The sequence below is a fragment of the Myxine glutinosa genome, unplaced genomic scaffold (genome assembly GCF_964187855.1).
Source record: "Myxine glutinosa unplaced genomic scaffold, kmMyxGlut1.1 SCAFFOLD_153, whole genome shotgun sequence".
NCBI lineage: Eukaryota > Metazoa > Chordata > Myxini > Myxiniformes > Myxinidae > Myxine > Myxine glutinosa.
The window spans coordinates 545,533-572,260 of record NW_027616365.1 but is presented as its reverse complement, the minus strand read 5'-3'; the positions used below and the strand labels follow the sequence as shown (position 1 = coordinate 572,260).

At 40.3% G+C, this 26,728-nt stretch overlaps 1 protein-coding gene across 1 annotated transcript in view; it reads right to left on the bottom strand.

Annotated features, from left to right (window-relative positions):
• Positions 1-26,525, bottom strand: part of LOC137440013 (uncharacterized) — a 35,644-nt gene extending 9,119 nt beyond the window's left edge. The window contains exons 1-4 of the mRNA XM_078768690.1: positions 24,207-26,525; positions 12,169-12,399; positions 9,623-9,679; positions 7,428-7,463 (exon numbers count right to left, since the gene is read on the bottom strand). Of these exons, the coding sequence (XP_078624816.1) occupies positions 7,428-7,463; positions 9,623-9,679; positions 12,169-12,399; positions 24,207-26,525 (2,643 nt within the window). The remainder of the gene's footprint in view (positions 1-7,427; positions 7,464-9,622; positions 9,680-12,168; positions 12,400-24,206) is intronic.
• Between the last annotated feature and the right edge of the window lie 203 nt (positions 26,526-26,728).

The following is a 26,728-nucleotide window of genomic DNA, read 5'->3' as shown; positions in this document are numbered from 1 at the left end:
GGGTGAGGAGGCGAAACAATCGTCACAACCCACGGGAGTGGGCCTGAGGAAACAGCGAAGGAGCCGAGCAGGTGAAGCCAGGAGCAGAGCCGGGACCATGCAGAGGGCAGACAGGAGCGAAGAGACGAGTACGAGGCCAAGGTTGAGGAGGCAAAGCGGCAAATGCAGCGGCAAACGACCGCCGCCGCTAATCAAGATCACGGCGGCAAACCGCCACCACCGCCGCTGCAAACAATGGTCACAACCCACGGGAGTGGGCCTGAGGAAACAGCGAAGGAGCCGAGCAGGTGAAGCCAGGAGCAGAGCCGGGACCATGCAGAGGGCAGACAGGAGCGAAGAGACGAGTACGAGGCCAAGGTTGAGGAGGCAAAGCGGCAAATGCAGCGGCAAACGACCGCCGCCGCTAATCAAGATCACGGCGGCAAACCGCCACCACCGCCGCTGCAAACAATGGGCACAACCCACGAGAGTGAGCCCGAGGAAACAGCGAAGGAGCCGAGCAGGTGAAGCCAGGAGCAGCAGAGCAGAGCCGGGACCGTGCAGAGGGCAGACTCAATGGCCAAAAATCCGCCACGACCACCAGGAAAGCAAGATACGGACAATGGTCCAATCAGAGAAGCGGCGAGCAAGTGACGCCAGCGTCCTCTCACGACCGGACCGGAAACGGAAAAATGATTCCGTTGTGGGAGGGAGGGCTGACGGGAGTTGTGGGAGATATGTCGAAGGCAGCGGGAAATTGGCGTGTGAAGAGAATGACACATTTGAGTGAGATTAATTTATGGATTGATTCAATGTACTGGTTGCATCATTTGGTAAGTGCAGCAATGCTGCTGATACAAGTATAAAAGTGAATAACACCTGCAGCGTAAAGTTACATTTCCCATCATCCATGGATATTGTCTAATACAAAATAATCTTTTTTGGTCACATACTTCCATTTTGTAATCCCGTGTGATCACTCCACCCTGCTGATATGGTCGGCAAACCTGTTTACTCTGATCACAAATAGGAACACGGCATCATCATATCCATAATTAGCTCTGCTCTCCACCCTCCAACCCCACCCCTTCTCTCTTTCCTTCACAAAACAATATGTATTTATATAATATATACAGTGAGTATAGAAAGTCTACACTACACCCCCTTTCAAAATTTTCAACTTTTGTTGCCTTATATCCTGGAATTAAAATTGATTAAGTAAGACTTTTCCACCTTTATCTACACATCGTAACCCACAACTTCTAAGTGAATAAACAAATTCTACAAATTTCAGAAAATTAATTAAAAATACAAAACTTATAATATCCTGATTGGATAAGTGTTCTCCCACCTCCCCCATATAATAGCATTTGTAAATTAGCTCAGGTGTAACCAATCACCTTCAAAATCACACACCAAGTTAATTTGCCTCCACCTGTGTTGTTTGTAGCGATTCTGATTATTTCAGAATAAAATAAGCTGTTCCTGTAGGTTTCCTCTGCTGGGTAGTGAATTTCACAGCAAAGACTCAACCATGAACACCAAGGAGCTTTCAAAATATCTCCAGTATAAAGTTGTGGAAACGCATAGCTCAGTGGATGGGTATATAAATATTTCAAAGGCCTTGAATATCCATTGGAGCACAATCAAGACAATCATTACCACCAAGCCCTTGCCTAGATCAGATCGTCCCTCCAAACTGGATGACCAAGCAAGGAGGAAAATTTCAGAGAGCCCCCACCAAGAGGCCAATGGCAACTTTGAAAGAGCCGCAGGCCATTATGGCAAAGACTGGTCACTGTGTGCACGTGACAACAATATCCCAAACAACAACAACAACAACATGCATTTTAAAGGCCATTTTCCCTGCTAGAGCGGGGGGTTAGCCTTGCGGTCCTCATGACAATCTTCTCCATTTTGCCCTATTTTCTGCATCTCTCCTTGTTAACCCCCTTGCCCGCATATCTTCTTCCACCATCTTTAGCCAAGTCTTTCTCGGTCTTCCCCGTCTTCTACTTCCTTCTACATTCATTTCCATCACTCTTCTCAACCAGTCACTTTGATCCTTCCTCAACACATGACCAAACCATCTCAACCTGTTCCTCTTCACAGCATCCATCACAGGCTCTATTCCCATCATCTTTCGCAATTCATCATTTATCTTCCTCTCTCTCAACGATACTCCGCACATCCGTCGAACCATTCGCATTTCCACCCTTTCCAACCTTCGTTGCTGCTCGACGTTCATTACCCATGTCTCGCTCCCATAAATCATAACACTTCTCACACATGCAGCATACACCTTTCCCTTCAGCTTCAACGACACTCCCCTCATCATCAGCACGCCACTCAATTCCCGAAACTTCTTCCATGCACATTTCACTCGAGCAACCGTTGCCGAGTCTGATCCACCTTCTCCATTCAGCATGTCTCCGAGGTAGCAAAATGTTTTCACACCTTCCAGCTTCACGCCGTCTCCAAGATCCAACTCAACATTTCCTCCATCTGCAGCTCCCTCTGTGCAAACCTTACATTTGAATGTAGCTGCCACACTGGTTAATGACCCTCTCAGACCACTACATTTTTGATGAACCCACTCAGCGCACATTGTACACTGAATGGAGTTCACTCCGACACCCTTCCTACACACAGCACAGGACCACTTCCCAGTTCTTTCCACCTCACCACATGCTTTACCACTTGCCATCACCTTCGTCTTTCTGATATTCACCTTCAGAACTTTTGTCTCCATACATTCCTTCCACGTGTTCATCTTTTCCTTCAGTCCATCCATACTTTCCGCAATCAACACCAGATCATCTGCATACAACAACTCCCACGGTAAACCCTCCTTTACGTTCTGAGCCAGCACCTCCATCACAGCTACAAATAGTAGTGGACTTAGTACCGACCCCTGATGCACTCCCACCTTCACCTCAAACTCACCACTGTTCCTGTCCTTCGTCCTTACAGCTGTGCGCGCTCTTTTGTACATTGCCATCACTACTCTGATCAACCATTCCTCCACTCCTAACTTCCTCAATGCCCATGTCAATACTTTGCGTGGAACCCGATCGAATGCTTTCTCCAGATCAACAAACCCAAGAAACAACTTCTTCCTCTTCTCCATGTAAGCATCTCCATGTAAGACAACAATATCCCAAGCACTCCACAAATCTGGCTGGTACGGTAGGGTGGCAAGAAGGAAGCTATTACTCCAAAAAGCCCACCTTGAGTCCCGTTTGAGGTATGCAAAAACCACTACTAATATTCTGAAGCCATGTGGTAAAATGTTTTGTGGTTTGACGAAACCTAGATGGAAAGTTTTGGCCTTAATGCAAAACATTATGTTTGGTACAAACCCAACACAGCACATCACCCAAAGAACACCATCCCTTCTGTGAATCATGGTGGTGGCAATATCATGTTATCAAAACCACCATTTTATGCAGCCTTGACCTTTGGGCTTTCAATTTAAAAAAAAAATTCTTTCCTTTTTGAGGCAATGTTTTTATGGCCAGATGCCCTTCCTGACGCGAACCCTTGAGTCACCTCTTACGACACGGAGGAATACGGTGTACCTATTCTAAACCGGGGCACACACCAGCACCCTTTGAGCTTTAGATGTAAAAAAAATATTCAGCTTCTATCTATTGATTGGTGAACCAATTCTGTGACTCAATACACAAATTCTTAAAATTTCAGGTCAACTGGATGAAAATTGACAATTTGATGCAACCTTGACCTTTGATCTAAAAAAAAAAAAAAAAAAAAAAAATCGACTCCTACCTTTTCATTAGTGACCCGATTCAGTCACCTGATAAGCAAATTCTTAAAATGTCAGGTCAATCGGATGGAAATTGACGATATTATGTGATGCTGACCTTTGACTTTTTGACCAAATTATTAATTTGCCTTCTACATATTATCATAATAAAGCTTTGGTGAAAATTTGATGACAATAGCTCAAATGGTAAATTGGAATTTCAGGTCAATTGGATGGATTTCAGGTCATGCACGCACACACACCTGCTGCTGCTGCTGCTGCTGCTGCTGCTGCTGCTGCTGCTGCTGCTGCTGCTGCTGCAGCAGGGGACAGGCTAAAAATAACATGGTGGAACAACCGATCAACCACCCACCATTATAACCTTCACCACTCAACAACAAAACACACACAAAATAAAGCTAAAACGGCACTCGGTAGAGTGCATGGCATACCTCCACAAGGCTTAGGCTGAACAGATTAGTTTTGTATCCCACTGACAGGTTGGATCTGAGCCGAAATTGAATCGGCTTGATCTCGTCACCGAACCAATTTGTCCACCTCATTTTGTCAAAACTTGTCCACAACTTTTCAGATTTTTTTTTGAGATATCCACAACTTTTTGAGATATCATGATATACCACATAGTGTTTGGCGCCATCTTTCAGTGGTGAAGAATCACAGGAAAAAATTTAAAAAATGCTCGTATTAGACTCTGGATTTGGATTTTCACCAAAATATAATTGATTAGTCATTGACACACACCTAACTTGTCCACCAGGTTTTGTTCAAATCCGTCCATAACTTTTTGAGATATCGTGCTGTTTATTGGTTTTGGCCCTATCACTCAATGGTGAAGAATCACTTTAAAAATTCACGAAACCGCATCCAGATTCGGATCTTCACCAAAATCAAATCATTTCTTCCTTGTCACACACCAAACCTGCCCACCAAGTTTCATCAGAATTTGTCCACAACGTTTTGAGATATCCTGTTCACAGACAAACAGACAGGGGTGAAAACAACCTCCGCCCACCTTCGTGGCAGAAGTATCAAGGAGTGCAGGGAATATCAATGAAATGCTCATGCAGTGTATCGCTGATACATATCTGCTACATGAAAGGGGCAGTATACCAGCAAATTGTGTCTTTATGGTAACAATGTTGCCTAATAGATAGCTGCTTGCACGACAATGGATTTGTCATTTCAAAATGTACTTTTGTAACCAAAATACCTTTGAGGAATACTCACCTTTCTCTCATAGATCTGACACATAGATTTCAAGGCTGTCACACTCCACAAACTTCCACCATCTGCTGCTGCAAACACTAAACGAGGGTACTTCTCATCTGCAAGGTAAGAAACAAAGAAAATACATTCCAGAAGGAAAGGAAGAAAAAAAAAAGTGCGATACTGGGATATTGCATAGTTTGTGCAAATATGTAACAATCAAAAAGTGAATCAAAATAAGATAAGGTTTTAAAGTTGACCATTCAAATGAAACCACCACGAAGCAACCCTTGTTGCTATTGTTATGGCACTAGGGTAAGAGAAGCAGGAGAAGGAGAAGGGAGGACCCTAACCCTAACCGTAACAACTCAGAGGAAAGGAGGAGATGGAAGGAGTGCAAGACGAGGTGAAGAAGACAGCAGACCCATTATTAGGGCATCTCATCTCGATGTCAAAGAGATTACCATATTAGAAACTCGAACGCCACTCTTCAACATCGTGACGTCGACCGATCTGTCTGCACCCACATCATTACATCATTATGCAGACTTGTACCAAATTTTATTGAAATCCCTTCAGCTGTTCTCAATGATCACATTTCTACTTGACATGACATCCGACCTTTGAAACCAAAATCGAATCAGTTCGTCTTTGCATCATAATATGGACTTGTACCAAGTTTGGTCAAAATCCCATTCCTGATTCACAAGTCATCACGGTAACAGCATTTTCACCGAACATGAACTCTGATCTTTGACCTCTTGATCTAATCAGTGAAATATAATCTAATCAGTGAATCTTTACATCATAGTACATACTTGATCTATGTTTAGGTAAAGATGGATGGACAACCGGACGAACAACCCGAAAACATAATGCCTCTGATGACGCATAAAAAGAAGAAAGAAAAAGAAAATGCACAGTGTATCTCAAAAGATGCATCAATAAATGTAAAGACAACAAGAGCGAGAATTGCTTTGCAATAAATGTGCTTTACCGACGTGGCATTTTCTCCAAGTCCAAAAAGGGCAAAATTATGTGAAAAATTGACGAAACACCCTGAAATTCAAACTTGTTCTTGAGCTTATAATAAAAGCCATGCTTCAGTTGAATATGGCTAACCCCTGCTCTAGCAGGGAAAATGGCCTTAAAATGCATGCTGTTGTTGTTGTTTCAGTTGAATATGTTGAAGGGGATGGGGAAAAAAAAAATTCTGACAAATCGCAGGTGGGATGAGCGGTTCGATGGATAGAAAACCTACAGTCCCCTCCGGTGAAACCGAAAGGAGACCAATAACCTCAAGATGCATCATAAAAATGTAAACTTCAACTTCCGTCATCAACTGGCTACATTTGCCAAATTTATTTTCCAACAACAAAATTAAGTGTCGCATCCATTCCTTCCGAAAACAACTCCATGAAAAAGTCTTTTACATTTTGCATCAGACCTTCCAGAATCCAGAGCAATGCTGTTCAACTTTCCAACCTCCTTTAACGCCAACAAATGTTCACACATTATTGGAGGTTGGCCAGGGGAAGCTCGGCCCAAGTCTTTCACGAATCAGATGGCCAGCCCCGGTGTTTAACGAAGGTTAGGGCAGCAAGTTGTAATTTGTTTGGAATGGTGGCGCTAGTTTGCCTACTCCTCGCAAAGGACACCGTCGGATCTCCAACGCCCACCAACTAATGCTGGTAAACAAAACACCCAGTTTAACATCCATTCGAGGGACGGCAAATAGATTCACCAATCACCCTGCCGTTCTCTTTAAAGATTCTAGAGCCTGTACATTCACACAGATTGACAAATCACCTGCCTGTGATACACCGGGATGACAGTTTATACCTAGGTGGGATTCGAACCAGGCTAAACAGCATAGAGGCGAGTGTGCATACCTCCGAGCTGCCAGCCTCGTAAATTTTCTCCAAGACACATAGTGCCCAATTTATATTTATACTGATTGGTTAATTTTTGTCGACAACACACACAATGTCCATGCCGTCCTCTCACACTTTACTTACAAAATGTGTACAAGGCCTCCTATCTCCATGTATTGTATTCCATCCCTCCCTCATCCTTCTCCCTTCCCTTCATGTTACTTTTTTGTGGCCAGAGATTATTGGAGTGGATTCCTGTTGTGGAATTGTATATTTTAGTTTTTTTGTGGATATGACAAGCAGTAAAGAGCCTGGTGGTCTTTTCTCACTTCAAAAATAATTTCCGTACAAAACATGAGCAGCAAAAGAACATAAAATTACAAAAAAAAGAACAAAACAAGCTAGAAAATGGCGATTGGGAATGTACTTTTGAGTGAAATCACCTGGAGCATCGCAGAAGAAGCCATCAGATCGAAAATCCCATTCAACATTGGCGTGCCAGGGCACAAATCCAGCCCCGTTTACCTCGTTCTCTTCTCGGGCAGCCTCCATGTTGACTTGCAGGTACTTCTCTCCGCTCATGGTCCTCCGGCCAGTGATGATGCAACTGTGCTCGCCTGGAATGGAAAGATAATACAGGAGGAACAAAGAGCAATTTCCCAGCACTGCCAAATATAAACACATGCTGCATTCAGAAAGTATTCGCACCCCTTGACTTTTTTCAAATTTTGTTGTGTTACAGCCTGAATTTAAAATGGATTAAATTGAGATTTATTTTTTTCATCACTGATCTATACATAACTAGCAGAAGTACCAGGCATTGCAGGGCGGCGGAGGAGAGGGGAGGGGGGAGGGGAGGGGAGGGGAACGGGGGAGAAGAGGGGGGGAGGGGAGAAGAGGGGGGAGGGGAGAAGAGGGGGAGGGGGAGGGGGAGGGGGAGAAGAGGGGGAGGGGGAGAGGGGGGAGGGGGAGAGGGGAGAAGAGGGGGAGGGGGAGGGGGAGAGGGGAGAAGAGGGGGGGATGGGGAGGGGGGAGGGATGGGAGGGGGAGGGGGGTGGGAGGAGGGAGGGGGGAGGGGAGGGAGGGGGATGGGGGAGGGGAGGGGGGAGGGGGGAGGGGAGGGGGAAGGGGGGAGGGGAGGGGGGAGGGGAGGGGAGGGGGGAGTCAAGTCGGAAGTCATTGTCGTCAATTGAATGTCGCATTTATTTTTTATTCCCTGTCAAATGGCATTGGTCCCGCATTCCGAACCCAGAAGTCGGAAGTCATTGTCGTCAAATAAATGTTTCACTCTCTGTCACATGCCGTTGGTCCCATGTCAATCGGATGAAGTTGAAAAATTAACGTTACGAAGTTTCTCTGGGACGTACTGATTCCGAATATGAAGTTGAAAAATTAACGTTCCGAAATACGCTGAAGACGTCATAATTTTAAAACGCGAAGTTTTTAAAATTTTAAGGTGTGCTGTAGTTGCTCTGAGACGTACTGATTCCGAATATGCCTTTGGTTTTGCTCTGCGATGAGTAGTTCTTGAGTTACAGTATAAGAGGACAAACAAACAAACAAACAAACATACTTTACTGCTTTATATATATAGATACCTCAAAATGTCAAAGCGGGTTGAATCTTTTTTCTTTTTTTTTTTTACAAAAAAAATAAAAAATAAAAGCTGAAATGTCTCGAGGCAATAAGTATTCAACCAACCCCTTTGCTATGACGCTTCAAATTAAGCTCAGGTGCATCCAATTTCCTCTGATCATCCTTGAGATGTCTCGACAACTTCATTGAAGTCTACTTGTGGCCAATACAATTGATTCGTGTTACGATTAGATTTACTATAAACGTTACGTTATCATTATTTCGAAAATGATATTACCATTAAAAAACCGAGGCTAATTCCTTACTCCTGCGATTATTAATATTAGTGCCGAACTATTAATATTAGTGCCGAACACCGCTCATCATTGATCATGAACCATACACTGCTTCAATGCATTAACTTTCCATTCACGACATTGGGATTAAAATGTTATGGTTATATTTACTGCATTATTATTATGAAAACGATACGACTGAAACGATAGACTACTGCATTAAGAAACCTGGGCTTAATTTGTCCGAAGCGGTCCGAAGATGAGGCATAACGCCTAAGGCCGAAACGTACCATACCATATTGTTTGAAGAGACGCAACGCCGATGCTTTCGATATTTGATGGTCATTTTAACAATCGGTTTGTTTGTGTTTCACACTGAATGAAAAATGTAAAGGGAGAGCACGGCGATTGTGATATATGACAGGTTCGACGATATGTTCGGCATGAACGGCATATAAATCAAAATGGCGTTGTGTGGAGAGTCAGCTGCTGCACGGCCGTCATGACATCAGACGTAATCACATCACCCTGTCATGTGACCAGATCCTCAGCTCTGATTGGTACAACGTTTGAGGGGACATACATACGGCTGGACAAACACTGTTCTCAATGGCTTTGCTCTATGGGCTACGCCATAAAAACTGCAACACCAAGCTGTATCTCAGAATTAATAATAAACTTGCACAAAGTAGTTTGCAAAAAGCCTCATTACAAAAGATGCTTTAAAGAGCCCATACATTCACCAGTTTAAACTCCCAACAACTCATTATGCAAAAGCTATTCGTAATTAATCCCATCACAACATACCAACATACCATGCTATGCTATGCTAACCTCCTTGCAAGTTGCTCGGCATAGCGAAATGGTAGATTGCACAAAGTAGCCATGTATCCTGTATTTTTCACCATATTGTTCCAGGTCACGAGGCGCTGACTTATTTCCGTTCCACGAGGCTCAAAACCCTGTGCATACACATCCATGAGCTCACCATGTTAGAAGCACATATTTACAATCTTTATAGTACAGCACTATGTATGTATAACTACGAATGTTACAGCAAAATTCTAATATTCTAATATTTACAGTAAAAAAACTAATACTGTATATTTTTTTTAAATGGTATAAATGGTAAAAGCTTTGTCGCCAATAAAAGCATCTCCTGGGCCTGACCTCTACCTGCACTAGCTGTGGCCTCACACACACCCACCACACTCAATATCTCCCATAGCTGCCTGCATGCACTCTGGCCTCACCATTGCCTGCCCAAGCTAGACACCAGCACCTCTGCTCAGAGTTGCTACACCATTACCACTGCCTATTTCTTCTGCAGACTCAGACAACAAACAAATAACTTTCATCTGCAAATTTCCCACACAAAGTATTTATGTTCCTTTACAACCTTGAGGTGTGCCATTTCTAGACATTTTCTCCAGGACAAATGACCCTCTGTCACCACCATCCCCACTACTGCCCACATAAAACATTTATCACATTTTAAAAATGTTCTTCTATTCTCCTTTTGACTTGAAATCGAACTTGCTTCCCTATCATCTTCCCACTACCTTACTTTCTCAATAGAAACGAGCCGATGCCAGAGGTCTCCCACCTTTTGAGTGTTATGATGAATATATCTGTGTAATATGAAAGCCAAATGTTCAACGGTTTTGAAATATCGTGTACGCAAGCCTAGTCATGCAAGCCTACGCAAGCCTGGTTGCCATGGCAACATAATTCGGCAAAACACAGCCGTGATCTCATCAGGTTGAGATAATGTCATGAGGAATAGATATCTGCTATCTGAAAGCTAATTGTTCAACGGTTTTTGAAATATCGCGTTCACAAAAGTACATGGACAGATTATCGGTTTGTCGGACGCAGTTCATTCTAACGTCTATGGTCTCCGACCTTGTCGGAGGGGCGGGAGACAATAACGATAACAAAAACAACAAATAAAAATAAATAGATATGCACTTATCACATTCTGCCATAAAAAGCACCAAGTAAACTAAAGCAAGTAAACTAATAAACTGGGAGTCCAGTTCAGATGTCGAACATTCTTCTTGTCTGAACAGTTGCTCCAATTACATAAATGATTTATTTGTCCTTGAACAGTAGACTGCTCTCTCACATTTGGGGAGGCTCTGGCTTTACATATTTACTTGACAGTCGAATCAAAAGCAATCAGACTTATCAATTCTGCAAATCTGACTGTCGACCACGAACCATATCATTACATCACAATGTCGCGTCTTTCCCTTTTCCATAAATATAACTTCAGTTTCTGGCTGCTTGTATACCTCCATTATCTACTCCACAAAATACTCGGCAAGGCGCTACGTCACATAATTATTGTGTGGCCATTGGAAATTCATGGGTGAACCATTATGATGTTTGCTTCTTTCCCTTCACTGGTGTTGGCTTCGCGGTTCGGGTGCCGGCTTGAGATTCGAGGATCCTGGGTTCGAATCCCGGTCGATCACTGAATTAACGCCAGGGGGGGTTAACTCAGCCTGTCATCCTTCCGAGGTCGGTAAATTGAGTACCAGCTCACTGGTAATTCCCTGTGTGTCGCAAGAGGCGACGAACAGGGGTGGCGGCAGGAAGGGCATCCGGCCATAAAACATTGCTTCAAAAAGGGGACCAAGGTGCCCGAAAAAGGCCAACCCCTGCTCTGCAAGGAAAATGGCCTCCAAAGGTGATTCCTTCACTGCTAAGCCCTTGAATTATTTCCCTCGTCTTGGCTTTCCTAACATTTATAACCTGTCCATTTTCAAAAGGCAGGTTTTCTAGTACCTCAAAAGTTTTCCAGTCATAAAAATAATAATGATATGGCAACCTCAGTATTGTCAAGGTCGAGGTTGGAGGGCATATCTTTGTAGACACATCACATCGATCGAGATGATGACTTTGCTTTTAATTGTGACAAAATAAATTTGACCCTTGCATCTGCAGCTTCAAATTGCGAAAATTGCGAAAGATCATGAGAATTGTGAAAAATGATGGGAATAGAGCCTGTGATTGATGCTGTGAAGAGAAACAGGTTGAGATGGTTTGGTCATGTGTTGAGGAAGGATGAATGTGACTGGGTGAGAAGAGTGATGGAAATGAATGTAGAAGGAAGTAGAGGACGGGGAAGACCGAGAAAGACTTGGCTAAAGATGGTGGAAGAAGAAATGCGGGCAAGGGGGTTAACAAAGGGGAGATGCAGAAAATAGGGCAAAATGGAGAAGATTGTCATGGGGACCGCAAGGCTAACCCCCACTCTTGCAGGGAAAATGGCCTTAAAATGCCTGTTGTTGTTGTTTTGTATCTGCAGCTTCAAAACAACGCACTGATGATCTGTTTCTTTTTCCCTCAATGCAAAAGCAATTGATTAACATGGGCCCATAACAATAGTGTGTGGAGATCAAAATGATGTTCACTTTAAAAAGCTATAATCAAAATAACACACCAGAAGTGGATCAGAGAAGTCCGGGAGTTCAGGCACGAGCACAGCTAGCAGGGTACAGATGGTGATGATCGACGTGCAAGCAACCAGCACTGCCAGCGGCCACTCTGCAATCAACTCTGCATAACTAGAGAAGGCGAGAGAGGGGGGCGGGGGATAAATGTGAGCAAACAGAAACACGATGTAGACATGGACTACTTTAGAGTTGGAAAGTTGTACCAACAGCAAATCACAGTTTAAAAATCAATATATTTTTTAATTTCCTTGTATAATTTCTCCAATTTCATGACAAACTTCGCTTTCAAAAAAATAATAACAATAAAAACACCCGGCCACAGAGAAAAAAAAACTCCAGCCACAGTATACAAACAAAAAAACGATTGGAAATTGCCGAAAGTAAAGCTATGGGGAGTATAGACAGAGGGGGTGGGTTGGGGCTAAAGAAGCCATGCGGTGGGGGATAGGCAGGTGCCTGGAGGTGGTCGCTTGGCATGGAAATAACTTCTGTGATCTTCAGTTAGGCGATAGGATCAAACAAAAAGTGCCTAAATCCATTTCCCAGCCGAGCTTCCATAATTTCACCCTCGCTCCCAAGCATCACTTCGGAGGTACGAGAATGGATTGGAAATCTCAGCTGGTGGAATGGAACGAGGTTGCCAAGGTTACCAGCTACACCCACTGTGATATCTGCTCATTGAATATTTACACTGAATTCCCGTTTCTACCAATACACGCTCCAAATAAATTGCTCATTTGAGATGAGCAATCTACGAACCCGTCACAGATCGGTACCCGGCTAGTATTTTATATAGTAGGATGTCATGTTATCCTTGTAATAAAAAAAAACAACGGATGTCCACTTGAAGAAACTTGATCACATTATTTAGAGATCCGAAAAAGAAGATGGTTTTCTTTTACCCACTCTTAAAAATAAAATGTAACAAGTACAAATACATTCAAAGTACACCGCCCCATGCCAAATAATTAAATATGCTGCAGCGCGGCATTGCCGGGGCGCCTCCGGCGCCCGGCAATACCGCAGTGCAGCTCATTGAGGCTGCATTGGGAGGGAGAGGTGTACACTAATTGATTGATTAATTGTATAATTAAAATCAATAAAAGATTATCACAAAATATTTTCATAATCAATTGGCTAATCGCATAACTAAACCACTAGTGCTTCATCCGAAGATGTATCTTTTAGAAATTTAATTAAATAAGTCATTTATAAAAAATTAAATAATTAATTGATTACTCAATAAATAATTAATCGATTAATCAATAAATAATTAATAGATGAAATGATTAATCAATAAATCAAAAATATCCTTGATAGCCACATCACTTGGTCACTCATGTCCAAATATTAGCTTCCCAGCTCAAAAGGTGCCTGAGATATTGGCCAAATGAGAAAGAAAATAAATAAATGATTAATAATGAAAATAAATAAATAATAATCATAAAAAAATTAAATTATTAATCAATTTGGTCAGAGAACACATAAACTACCACTATTTCATCAGAATCTGTAACTTTAAAAAAAAAAAATTTTTTGTCATTAATCGAATAATTAAATAATTAATCGATTAATTGATTAATTAATAAATCAAAAATATCCTTTGCAGCCAAATCACCTGGTCATTGGCATGTCCAAATATCAGCTTCCTAACTCAAAAGGTGCCTGAGTTAATAATGGTCAGAAGAGAAATGAAATTTAATTAATTAAATAAGTACTTAATTAAACGCTAATAATTAAATAACTCCTCAATTAATTGATTATTCAAAAAACAAAAAATACCGTATTTGACAAAGGACTTGCTCACTATTGTGCCGAAATTTAAGCTTCCTAGCTCAAAGGATGGCTGAGATATCGTCCGGACAACCAAGAAAGCAAGAAAACAAACAAGAAACCAGAGTGAAAACTGAGTACTCTCTTTCAGCGTGCGTCACTGCCGAGCCCCCTTTGGTGCCCGGCAATGACGATTTGCAATGCCTGGAGATGGCATAGGAAAGGAGCGGTGTACAACAAGAAACCAGAGTGAAAACTGAGTACTCTCTTTCAGCGTGCGTCACTGCCAAGCCCCCTTCGGTGCCCGGCAATGACGATTTGCAATGCCTGGAGGTGGCATAGGAAAGGAGCGGTGTACAACAAGTACACATACATTCAAAGTACACCGCCCCATGCCAAATAATTAAATATGCTGCAGCGCGGCATTGCCGGGGCGCTTCCGGCGCCCGGCAATACCGCAGTGCAGCTCATTGAGGCTGCATTGGGAGGGAGAGGTGTACACTAATTGATTGATTAATTGTATAATTAAAATCAATAAAAGATTATCACAAAATATTTTCATAATCAATTGGCTAATCGCATAACTAAACCACTAGTGCTTCATCCGAAGATGTATCTTTTAGAAATTTAATTAAATAAGTCATTTATAAAAAATTAAATAATTAATTGATTACTCAATAAATAATTAATCGATTAATCAATAAATAATTAATAGATGAAATGATTAATCAATAAATCAAAAATATCCTTGATAGCCACATCACTTGGTCACTTATGTCCAAATATTAGCTTCCCAGCTCAAAAGGTGCCTGAGATATTGGCCAAATGAGAAAGAAAATAAATAAATGATTAATAATGAAAATAAATAAATAATAATCATAAAAAAATTAAATTGGTAATCAATTTGGTCAGAGAACACATAAACTACCACTATTTCATCAGAATCTGTAACTTAAAAAAAAATTTTTTTTGGGTCATTAATCGAATAATTAAATAATTAATCGATTAATTGATTAATTAATAAATCAAAAATATCCTTTGCAGCCAAATCACCTGGTCATTGGCATGTCCAAATATCAGCTTCCTAACTCAAAAGGTGCCTGAGTTAATAATGGTCAGAAGAGAAATGAAATTTAATTAATTAAATAAGTACTTAATTAAACGCTAATAATTAAATAACTCCTCAATTAATTGATTATTCAAAAAACAAAAAATACCGTATTTGACAAAGGACTTGCTCACGACTGTGCCGAAATTTCAGCTTCCTAGCTCAAAGGATGGCTGAGATATCGCCCGGACAACCAAGAAAACAAACAAACAAGAAAACAAGAAACCAGAGTGAAAACTGAGTACTCTCTTTCAGCGTGCGTCACTGCCGAGCCCCCTTCGGTGCCCAGCAATGACGATTTGCAATGCCTGGAGATGGCATAGGAAAGGAGCGGTGTACAACAAACAACCAGAGTGAAAACTGAGTACTCTCTTTCAGCGTGCGTCACTGCCGAGCCCCCTTTGGTGCCCGGCAATGACGATTTGCAATGCCTGGAGATGGCATAGGAAAGGAGCGGTGTACAACAAGTACACATACATTCAAAGTACACCGCCCCATGCCAAATAATTAAATATGCTGCAGCGCGGCATTGCCGGGGCGCCTCTGGCGCCCGGCAATACCGCAGTGCAGCTCATTAAGGCTGCATTGGGAGGGAGGGGTGTACACTAATTGATTGATTAATTGTATAATTAAAATCAATAAAAGATTATCACAAAATATTTTCTTAATCAATTGGCTAATAGCATACCTAAAGCACTAGTGCTTCATCCGAAGATGTATCTTTTAGAAATTTAATTAAATAAGTCATTTATAAAAAATTAAATAATTAATTGATTACTCAATAAATAATTAATCGATTAATCAATAAATACTTAATAGATGAAATGATTAATCAATAAATCAAAAATATCCTTGATAGCCACATCACTTGGTCACTCATGTCCAAATATTAGCTTCCCAGCTCAAAAGGTGCCTGAGATATTGGCCAAATGAGAAAGAAAATAAATAAATGATTAATAATGAAAATAAATAAATAATAATCATAAAAAAATTAAATTATTAATCAATTTGGTCAGAGAACACATAAACTACCACTATTTCATCAGAATCTGTAACTTAAAAAAAAAAAATTTTTTTGTCATTAATCGAATAATTAAATAATTAATCGATTAATTGATTAATTAATAAATCAAAAATATCCTTTGCAGCCAAATCACCTGGTCATTGGCATGTCCAAATATCAGCTTCCTAACTCAAAAGGTGCCTGAGTTAATAATGGTCAGAAGAGAAATGAAATTTAATTAATTAAATAAGTACTTAATTAAACGCTAATAATTAAATAACTCCTCAATTAATTGATTATTCAAAAAACAAAAAATACCGTATTTGACAAAGGACTTGCTCACTACTGTGCCGAAATTTCAGCTTCCTAGCTCAAAGGATGGCTGAGATATCGTCCGGACAACCAAGAAAGAAAACAAACAAACAAGAAACCAAGAAAACAAACAAACAAGAAACCAGAGTGAAAACTGAGTACTCTCTTTCAGCGTGCGTCACTGCCGAGCCCCCTTCGGTGCCCAGCAATGACGATTTGCAATGCCTGGAGATGGCATAGGAAAGGAGCGGTGTACAACAAACAAGAAACCAGAGTGAAAACTGAGTACTCTCTTTCAGCGTGCGTCACTGCCGAGCCCCCTTTGGTGCCCGGCAATGACGATTTGCAATGCCTGGAGATGGCATAGGAAAGGAGCGGTGTACAACAAACAAGAAACCAGAGTGAAAACTGAGTACTCTCTTTCAGCGTGCGTCACTGCCGAGCCCCCTTTGGTGCCCGGCAATGACGATTTGCAATGCCTGGAGATGGCATAGGAAAGGAGCGGTGTACAACAAGTACACATACATTCAAAGTACACCGCCCCATGCCAAATAATTAAATATGCTGCAGCGCGGCATTGCCGGGGCGCCTCCGGCGCCCGGCAATACCGCAGTGCAGCTCATTAAGGCTGCATTGGGAGGGAGAGGTGTACACTAATTGATTGATTAATTGTATAATTAAAATCAATAAAAGATTATCACAAAATATTTTCATAATCAATTGGCTAATCGCATAACTAAACCACTAGTGCTTCATCCGAAGATGTATCTTTTAGAAATTTAATTAAATAAGTCATTTATAAAAAATTAAATAATTAATTGATTACTCAATAAATAATTAATCGATTAATCAATAAATAATTAATAGATGAAATGATTAATCAATAAATCAAAAATATCCTTGATAGCCACATCACTTGGTCACTTATGTCCAAATATTAGCTTCCCAGCTCAAAAGGTGCCTGAGATATTGGCCAAATGAGAAAGAAAATAAATAAATGATTAATAATGAAAATAAATAAATAATAATCATAAAAAAATTAAATTGGTAATCAATTTGGTCAGAGAACACATAAACTACCACTATTTCATCAGAATCTGTAACTTAAAAAAAAATTTTTTTTGGGTCATTAATCGAATAATTAAATAATTAATCGATTAATTGATTAATTAATAAATCAAAAATATCCTTTGCAGCCAAATCACCTGGTCATTGGCATGTCCAAATATCAGCTTCCTAACTCAAAAGGTGCCTGAGTTAATAATGGTCAGAAGAGAAATGAAATTTAATTAATTAAATAAGTACTTAATTAAACGCTAATAATTAAATAACTCCTCAATTAATTGATTATTCAAAAAACAAAAAATACCGTATTTGACAAAGGACTTGCTCACGACTGTGCCGAAATTTCAGCTTCCTAGCTCAAAGGATGGCTGAGATATCGTCCGGACAACCAAGAAAGAAAACAAACAAGTACACATACATTCAAAGTACACCGCCCCATGCCAAATAATTAAATATGCTGCAGCGCGGCATTGCCGGGGCGCCTCCGGCGCCCGGCAATACCGCAGTGCAGCTCATTGAGGCTGCATTGGGAGGGAGAGGTGTACACTAATTGATTGATTAATTGTATAATTAAAATCAATAAAAGATTATCACAAAATATTTTCATAATCAATTGGCTAATCGCATAACTAAACCAGTAGTGCTTCATCCGAAGATGTATCTTTTAGAAATTTAATTAAATAAGTCATTTATAAAAAATTAAATAATTAATTGATTACTCAATAAATAATTAATCGATTAATCAATAAATACTTAATAGATGAAATGATTAATCAATAAATCAAAAATATCCTTGATAGCCACATCACTTGGTCACTCATGTCCAAATATTAGCTTCCCAGCTCAAAAGGTGCCTGAGATATTGGCCAAATGAGAAAGAAAATAAATAAATGATTAATAATGAAAATAAATAAATAATAATCATAAAAAAATTAAATTATTAATCAATTTGGTCAGAGAACACATAAACTACCACTATTTCATCAGAATCTGTAACTTTAAAAAAAAAAATTTTTTTGTCATTAATCGAATAATTAAATAATTAATCGATTAATTGATTAATTAATAAATCAAAAATATCCTTTGCAGCCAAATCACCTGGTCATTGGCATGTCCAAATATCAGCTTCCTAACTCAAAAGGTGCCTGAGTTAATAATGGTCAGAAGATAAATGAAATTTAATTAATTAAATAAGTACTTAATTAAACGCTAATAATTAAATAACTCCTCAATTAATTGATTATTCAAAAAACAAAAAATACCGTATTTGACAAAGGACTTGCTCACTACTGTGCCGAAATTTCAGCTTCCTAGCTCAAAGGATGGCTGAGATATCGTCCGGACAACCAAGAAAACAAGAAAACAAACAAGAAAACAAACAAGTACACATACATTCAAAGTACACCGCCCCATGCCAAATAATTAAATATGCTGCAGCGCGGCATTGCCGGGGCGCCTCCGGCGCCCGGCAATACCGCAGTGCAGCTCATTGAGGCTGCATTGGGAGTGAAAGGTGTACACTAATTGATTGATTAATTGTATAATTAAAATCAATAAAAGATTATCACAAAATATTTTCATAATCAATTGGCTAATCGCATAACTAAACCACTAGTGCTTCATCCGAAGATGTATCTTTTAGAAATTTAATTAAATAAGTCATTTATAAAAAATTAAATAATTAATTGATTACTCAATAAATAATTAATCGATTAATCAATAAATACTTAATAGATGAAATGATTAATCAATAAATCAAAAATATCCTTGATAGCCACATCACTTGGTCACTCATGTCCAAATATTAGCTTCCCAGCTCAAAAGGTGCCTGAGATATTGGCCAAATGAGAAAGAAAATAAATAAATGATTAATAATGAAAATAAATAAATAATAATCATAAAAAAATTAAATTATTAATCAATTTGGTCAGAGAACACATAAACTACCACTATTTCATCAGAATCTGTAACTTTAAAAAAAAAAAATTTTTTGTCATTAATCGAATAATTAAATAATTAATCGATTAATTGATTAATTAATAAATCAAAAATATCCTTTGCAGCCAAATCACCTGGTCATTGGCATGTCCAAATATCAGCTTCCTAACTCAAAAGGTGCCTGAGTTAATAATGGTCAGAAGAGAAATGAAATTTAATTAATTAAATAAGTACTTAATTAAACGCTAATAATTAAATAACTCCTCAATTAATTGATTATTCAAAAAACAAAAAATACCGTATTTGACAAAGGACTTGCTCACTACTGTGCCGAAATTTCAGCTTCCTAGCTCAAAGGATGGCTGAGATATCGTCCGGACAACCAAGAAAGAAAACAAACAAGCAAGAAAACAAACAAGAAAACAAACAAGAAACCAGAGTGAAAACTGAGTACTCTCTTTCAGCGTGCGTCACTGCCGAGCCCCCTTTGGTGCCCGGCAATGACGATTTGCAATGCCTGGAGATGGCATAGGAAAGGAGCGGTGTACAACAAGAAACCAGAGTGAAAACTGAGTACTCTCTTTCAGCGTGCGTCACTGCCGAGCCCCCTTCGGTGCCCGGCAATGACGATTTGCAATGCCTGGAGGTGGCATAGGAAAGGAGCGGTGTACAACAAACAAGAAACCAGAGTGAAAACTGAGTACTCTCTTTCAGCGTGCGTCACTGCCGAGCCCCCTTTGGTGCCCGGCAATGACGATTTGCAATGCCTGGAGATGGCATAGGAAAGGAGCGGTGTACAACAAACAAGAAACCAGAGTGAAAACTGAGTACTCTCTTTCAGCGTGCGTCACTGCCGAGCCCCCTTTGGTGCCCGGCAATGACGATTTGCAATGCCTGGAGATGGCATAGGAAAGGAGCGGTGTACAACAAGTACACATACATTCAAAGTACACCGCCCCCATGCCAAATAATTAAATATGCTACAGCGCGGCATTGCCGGGGCGCCTCTGGCGCCCGGCAATACCGCAGTGCAGCTCATAGAGACTGTATTGGGAGGAAGAGGTGCACAATGCACTTTGGCGGCCATTGATGCTGCACTGCGTGCATTGTGTACAAATGCACTTCTGAGGTAAATGTGCACAAATAATACTTCTGAGAGTGACATCGGCGGGCAACTAAAGTGCCCGCCGATGTCACCATGTGGCACCTTGAAACAGAATTGGGAGGGGCTGTTGTACAAAAAAGACCACAACGATTTGGTATTATATTTATTGAAATGACGTAAGTTGGCAAATTGTCCACATTTTCAATGCATAGCAAAATGACTCATATGTTCACCCATAGAGCATAATAAACAGGAGTGAAACAAGTACAGATAACAGGTAACAATGTAGCAAACACAGATAACAGGTAACAGCATACGCAATACCTCTTAGTAGGTATTGGAGGAACATACTGCTATTGGAGGAATCTACCAAACCTCTCTCTAGCATGTAAAATGGTCATAAATTCAAACAATTCCAGAACCATGGTGGTATCATCAAGAATCACAGACTGTGTTTCGAAACATTTTTGTTTTAGAGCAACTTCTCTCTGTCCATCATGTACAATATTGGTATAAACACATTCAGTTTCTTAATCCTCTTCAAACATTTACTTTCTACATAACTCACAACCCTTTACTTTCCACATAACAACAACTATATAACTGGTAGAAAATCATACTGATGTAGCTTTGTGGTCACCATGAAAAATAGTAAAGCAACGAAAAACAAATGTAAAGGGAAATGAAGAACCCAATAGGATATGGTCTTGTTGTCCTCCATTTATATATTATGTAACTGCTTTGAAAGCTTGTTGGTACAACCACATTCACTTTCTTACTCCTCTTCAAACATTGACTTTGTCTTTCCTTGCTGTAACTCCTTCACTGGTAGAAAATCGCACTGATATAGCTTTGTGGTCACTATAAAAATTAGTGAAGCAACTAGAAACAAATGTAAAGGGAAATTTCGAATCCAATAGGATATGGTCTAGTTGTCCTCCATTTATATGTGTCATGGCTTTCAAAGCTTGAACACACCCAGTACTTTCACAAATGTACTTCAAATGATCTTCCTTATGTGTAAGACCTGAGAGAGTATCCATATTGAAGTCACCCATTATAATCTTTGCATTTGAATTGCATTCAGTTGCTCCAATGAAGTTTGTAAGATCTGCGAGATCACTTCTTTCATATTTTGGGTGAAGGTAGAGGAACATAATTAAGGCTACATTTAACTTACATATGATTATTTGACCTTTTCCTGAAGCTAGTTTAAAGCCTGAGCATGAAAGCCAAACTAAATCTGTATTCTTTTTCTTGTAAATGACTAATCCCATTGATTTCGACGGAACATCGATTCTTTCAACTATTTCGAAATCTTCAAGTGCAATCATTGAATTGTCTACATCAGGTCCTAGTTTGGTCTCAGCTTTGCACAATAAATCAGAAAACCCTAAATTATTATCTTTTCTTAAACATTCAAGATGATCAGCATTTTGCAAACCGTTAATATTGATATATGAAACCTTGTAATCAGTTAACACCATATCATCCTTTGAGCACTCGAATGCCTTCTCATCCAAAAATTTGGGTGAACATTCATGAACAGCAGATGCTTCCAGTCGAGCTAATTCTTGTTTTACAGATGGATGACAATAAATATAACCTCTTTGAAAATTCTTAAGAAACACACCTTCTAAAGTTCTTGACCGACTGACAGCAACAAAGAAACAACCATGTTGTCTTGTAAAACTTTGACATTTTGTTGTGTAGTCGACCATAACTCTGTCTCTCGTGATTCCTTGTGCTGCATTGCAGGTAATGGCATATGCAAGTACTAATGGATATTGAGTCCGCCGAAAACTTACTCTCTCTGTTGATTTTTTCCATGTTGCAATCTCCTTCAATGGCTTTATCGGTACTGCATACCTGTCTAGGCTACACTTAGCGTTGCAGATACTTATTGTCATGACACCGGTATCATCATCAAACCTACACCAAACAATGCTATTTTTGGTATCCACATCAACAACATAACCAAATGTGCCATTAGTTAGCTTGTCAACTTTATTGATGTTGCTTGTAATTTTAATAGGTGCACCACTCTTTAGGTGAAGAAGATTTGGAAGACCCTTGAGTTGTGTTTCGTTAGCTTTGCTGAGATCAGGCATAACATAACTTTTCTTACTTGGAATATCTTTTGCTGGTAAAATATACGAATCTCCATGTGGCCTCTGAATCTGTTCATCATTAAAAGCATCCTTGACCTGATGTGTTTTTGCAATCAAAACTTGCTTCCTATCTTTGTACCAAGCATTTTCATTTCTTGTTGGACATTCCTTAACCCGAGATTTGAGGACCTCTATGTCTTCATATTGTTACGGACACGACTTTGATGTTATGCTGGGCCGAGCGGAATGGCCGCCGTGTTCGCACAAGTTACCCGATTATACTCGAACGTTGACTAAGTCGCGCTATGCTAAATCAATTGAGGAAAGGACACAGCGGCTGGGTTAAAATGACACGACACCAGGGGTACGGTTCTCAAGACCTCCGGAGGAGGTTATAATATTGCGGAAGGTTAGATTACAAAGACAAGAGAGACAGCATAGAAAGGTGGGCACTTAAACACGGTCTTATCTTAGCCCCGACAGACGACAGATAAACGGGACAAGACTGACTCACACGGGGATTGATGGCAAGGAAGGCGGGTAGTCGATGGCTCAAGGTGCACTCTTGGCTCAGGGACAGAATCGACCCGGTCCGGTCCAGAGATGCGGGAGGTCTCACAGCGCTCGGAGGTGGCGTCTGGTTCTCCTTCGTGGCTGAGGCGCATCTGACGTCACGTCCGGTCAGTCGCTGCGTATATCCGGCGGGGAGTGACACGCCCTCGGCTCGTTAGCGCCGCCCCAGATGGAATCGGCCCGTTGCTTCTTATTGGGTGCGGGGGTTACCGGGCTCCGCCCTTGACGAGGGGCCGACAGGCAGCCCCTGCATGGTAACCCCGTCGGCGCACATGGGTAATGGCGGCTAACTGAGCCGGAGTGAGGACGCACACTGCACTCCCCGCGCGCTGTTGTGGTAGTTGTTGTTGTAGTTGTGGTTGTTGTGGTTTCATGAGGAAGATGGGAGGAGGTATGGGGAGGTCCTAAACTCACTACTGGTGCCATACAATCACATTCTGGTGCAACGAAGAGTCAGAATTAATGGAAACGAGTCCTTAACTGACAGACTAAGAATAACTAGCAAGATGTCCGAAAGTTGTCTACGTGAGATGCGGTGGACCTGGGCACGACATTTAATGGGGGAAAAGGGGGAAGGTCGGTTCTACAGAGTGTTATTTACAGGCAATGGGACTAGGGAATGGGGGATTGGGGATAGTTGGGGAGTATTGGGGAAATAGGGGAATATTTACAAGCGGATATGGAGGCCAAGTCCCATATCCGCAACAATATGTTACTTCGACCCTACCTATACGTGTCTGAAGTTCAGAGAAAGCAATGTCATCTTTAGATCTCATTTTCTGAGTTAGCATATACATTCTGATGTATCGTTTCCATGTATTCACAGCTGTAAAATTTGCACGTGCTCTGATTGTCGGTGTTTCAAATATTCGCTTGTCTAGAACAGGTGGTAGTTGTAATAAATCACCAGCTATTATTATGCTCAAACCTGCAAATGGTCCATCTTGTTTTCCAAGAATCTGTTCCAACCTTTGATTTATCTTGAAAAACAAATTACTTCCCACCATACTTATTTCATCAATAATTATTATCTTTACTTGCAAGAAGTCGTTTGCAAGCTTGGCCTCACTTGAAAAGTTCAGAAGTCGTTCAAAGTTTTCACCACCCATCATTTTCAACTTCCCATGGATTGTATCCCCTGATTTCAGGTGCTTGGCTGCAGCAGCTGTTGGTGACATGACCAATAGGAGCTCCTTGTTTAGATCTACACCTGATTTCATGTGTTTCACCCACAGTGCTTGAATGAGTGTATTGATCAGGTACGTTTTTCCAGTCCCAGGATCACCACTGATGTACAAGCTGAACTGTTGATCATCTGGCATCTCAATCAAGTCATCAAATATTTTACGTTGTTGCTGATTTAAAGAGGTGATGTTTTTGTTTAGCTTTCGTCTTTCTTCAATATTGACTGATTTTCGATCATAAATCCTTGATGCCTTTTTCATAAAATCAAGAATTTCCTCATTTGTTGTTGTTTCTTCTTCAACATATTCACTTGGTTCCTCTACTTCATCATCGTCAGTCATATCAAAATTCTCAAGCTCAACCAAGAGGTCCTTATTTGATTCAAATTCCTTCCGCTTATTATCAACCTCTTCGTGAACATCTCGGTATTTACTAACTATGCTGTTATAATCATGTATTTCAGCAACTTCATTTCGGAAGGGACAGAAAAGCATCATTAGTGCCTTCATGTAAGAACTCTCATCATCACTGCTAAGGAAGTATCTTATGATAGCCCTTCTCTTTCGCTTTCTGAGTGTCCCCATGTTGTTCATTAAGACAAGAATGCCAGCATGTGATTCACATTTTTCATCCTCAACATCAGAATTATCATCTTCCGGAATATTGTCCAAGTTATTGTCTTTCTTGTTACCCTGATTATAAATGTCATAGTCACTTGTGAACTCTGCCAAGGTCAATTTGTCAAGTGATGCTGGCCTGTTTTCATAATATTGCACGATATTTGGGTAGAATATGTCGTCATTGTCACCAAGATCTTCAATGTTTCCTTTTAGCAGGCCGTCTCTTTTAGCAGGTGGAGCAGTGTTTATAAACTTCTGTTTCCTTGAGAAGGCACACATTTTGTATCCAAAAAGACGGTATATGAGTTCCTGGAGTGACACTTCTCTTGTATCATCAAGTACCTTCCCCAGCTTCTTAAGTTTCACATCTTTTGAGTCTCCACTTCGAGATGATTGCTCAATTGCTTGAAGCAACTTGCTTTGTCCAGTCTCGGCTTTCAGTATATACCCACAGCAATACTCTGCAACACTGTAAGGATCACTAACAGCTTGAAAGTCCATATTTGCATTGTCTGCTTCTAATAGGCTTGGATTGAAGTTATTAATGAAAACATCTTGGCATGAGCGTTTGTAAAAAACTTGTAACTTTCTTTTGGTAACAGTCGACCTTAGAGCCTCTAGGTAGACCTCATATGGCATGCCTAACCTATCCAGGGTTTCAGGAAAACTCATGGCTAAGAACTTTGAGCGACATTCAGAACCATATGTTTGTCTCAAGATGTATTTCTTTATCTTGGTGGCATTGACTTTAGCTGTCTTTATATTTTCAACAGGTGTATCTTTGGAAAATGCCTCGAGCACTGTTGTCCTCATTATGGGATATTTGGGGAAACCAAAGCGACATACTGGTAAAAGGAGCTCCTCACCTTTCTCTTTTCCATCTAGTGCACCATGACCTTCTGTCTCTTTTATTGTTATTAATTTCCGACCTTTCTTCTCGCAGGTAAAACTATGGTTATGTGTTTGGTATTTTGCTATTAGATTATTAATACCAGCGTTGTCTGATTTAGTTTCCTTAGTTGTCTTAATTATGCTGTCAATGAAGGTTAGGAAACTCTCTTTTGAGGACTCACTGTTCACATCAACAGCTGGTGGAGGATTACCTGCCTCATCAGCCAACCAGAGCACACAATGGGCATGCGCACTTCCTCTTTGCTGAAATTCAATTCTGTAAAAATAGTCAACTACCTTGTACTTTCCTAAGCTACTAGGTTTCTGTAATGCCTGCAAAAGTGTTCTAAACCTTGCATCGAAATGGTGGACAACATCTACTGGGTATTTCTTGAGAAGCATATACTTCTGTTTTTTGCTCAAGCCTTCAACTTCCTGGGTTGCCACGTGTTTATTCTTTTCCTTTTCTAATAATGCCTTCATTAGTTCTATCCAGTTGAGCCCATTTGCACTCTTTGTGTAAAAGATATGAGGAGACCCCAATTGACGAAGCATGGCAAAAAGCTTTTTCTTATTCTCTTGGAAATAGGGTGCTGTACCTCTCACATTTTTAAAAGCCTTAAAGCCCAAGTCTGTTCTTTCCATGTATGCCCTGTCCATGTCCTTGATAGATTGCTTTGTATATTTAGTTCTATCCATTTTGGTCTTTCTGAAGAATGTTACACGCGATCTCTTTATTTCAAGTGCTTCTTTGACATGATATAAGAAGCAAATATACAAATAATCATTAATGTATCGACGGTCTATTCCATTAAGCCTTTGTTTGATGTAATTGCTAAACATAACCCCTTTGTCTACATATG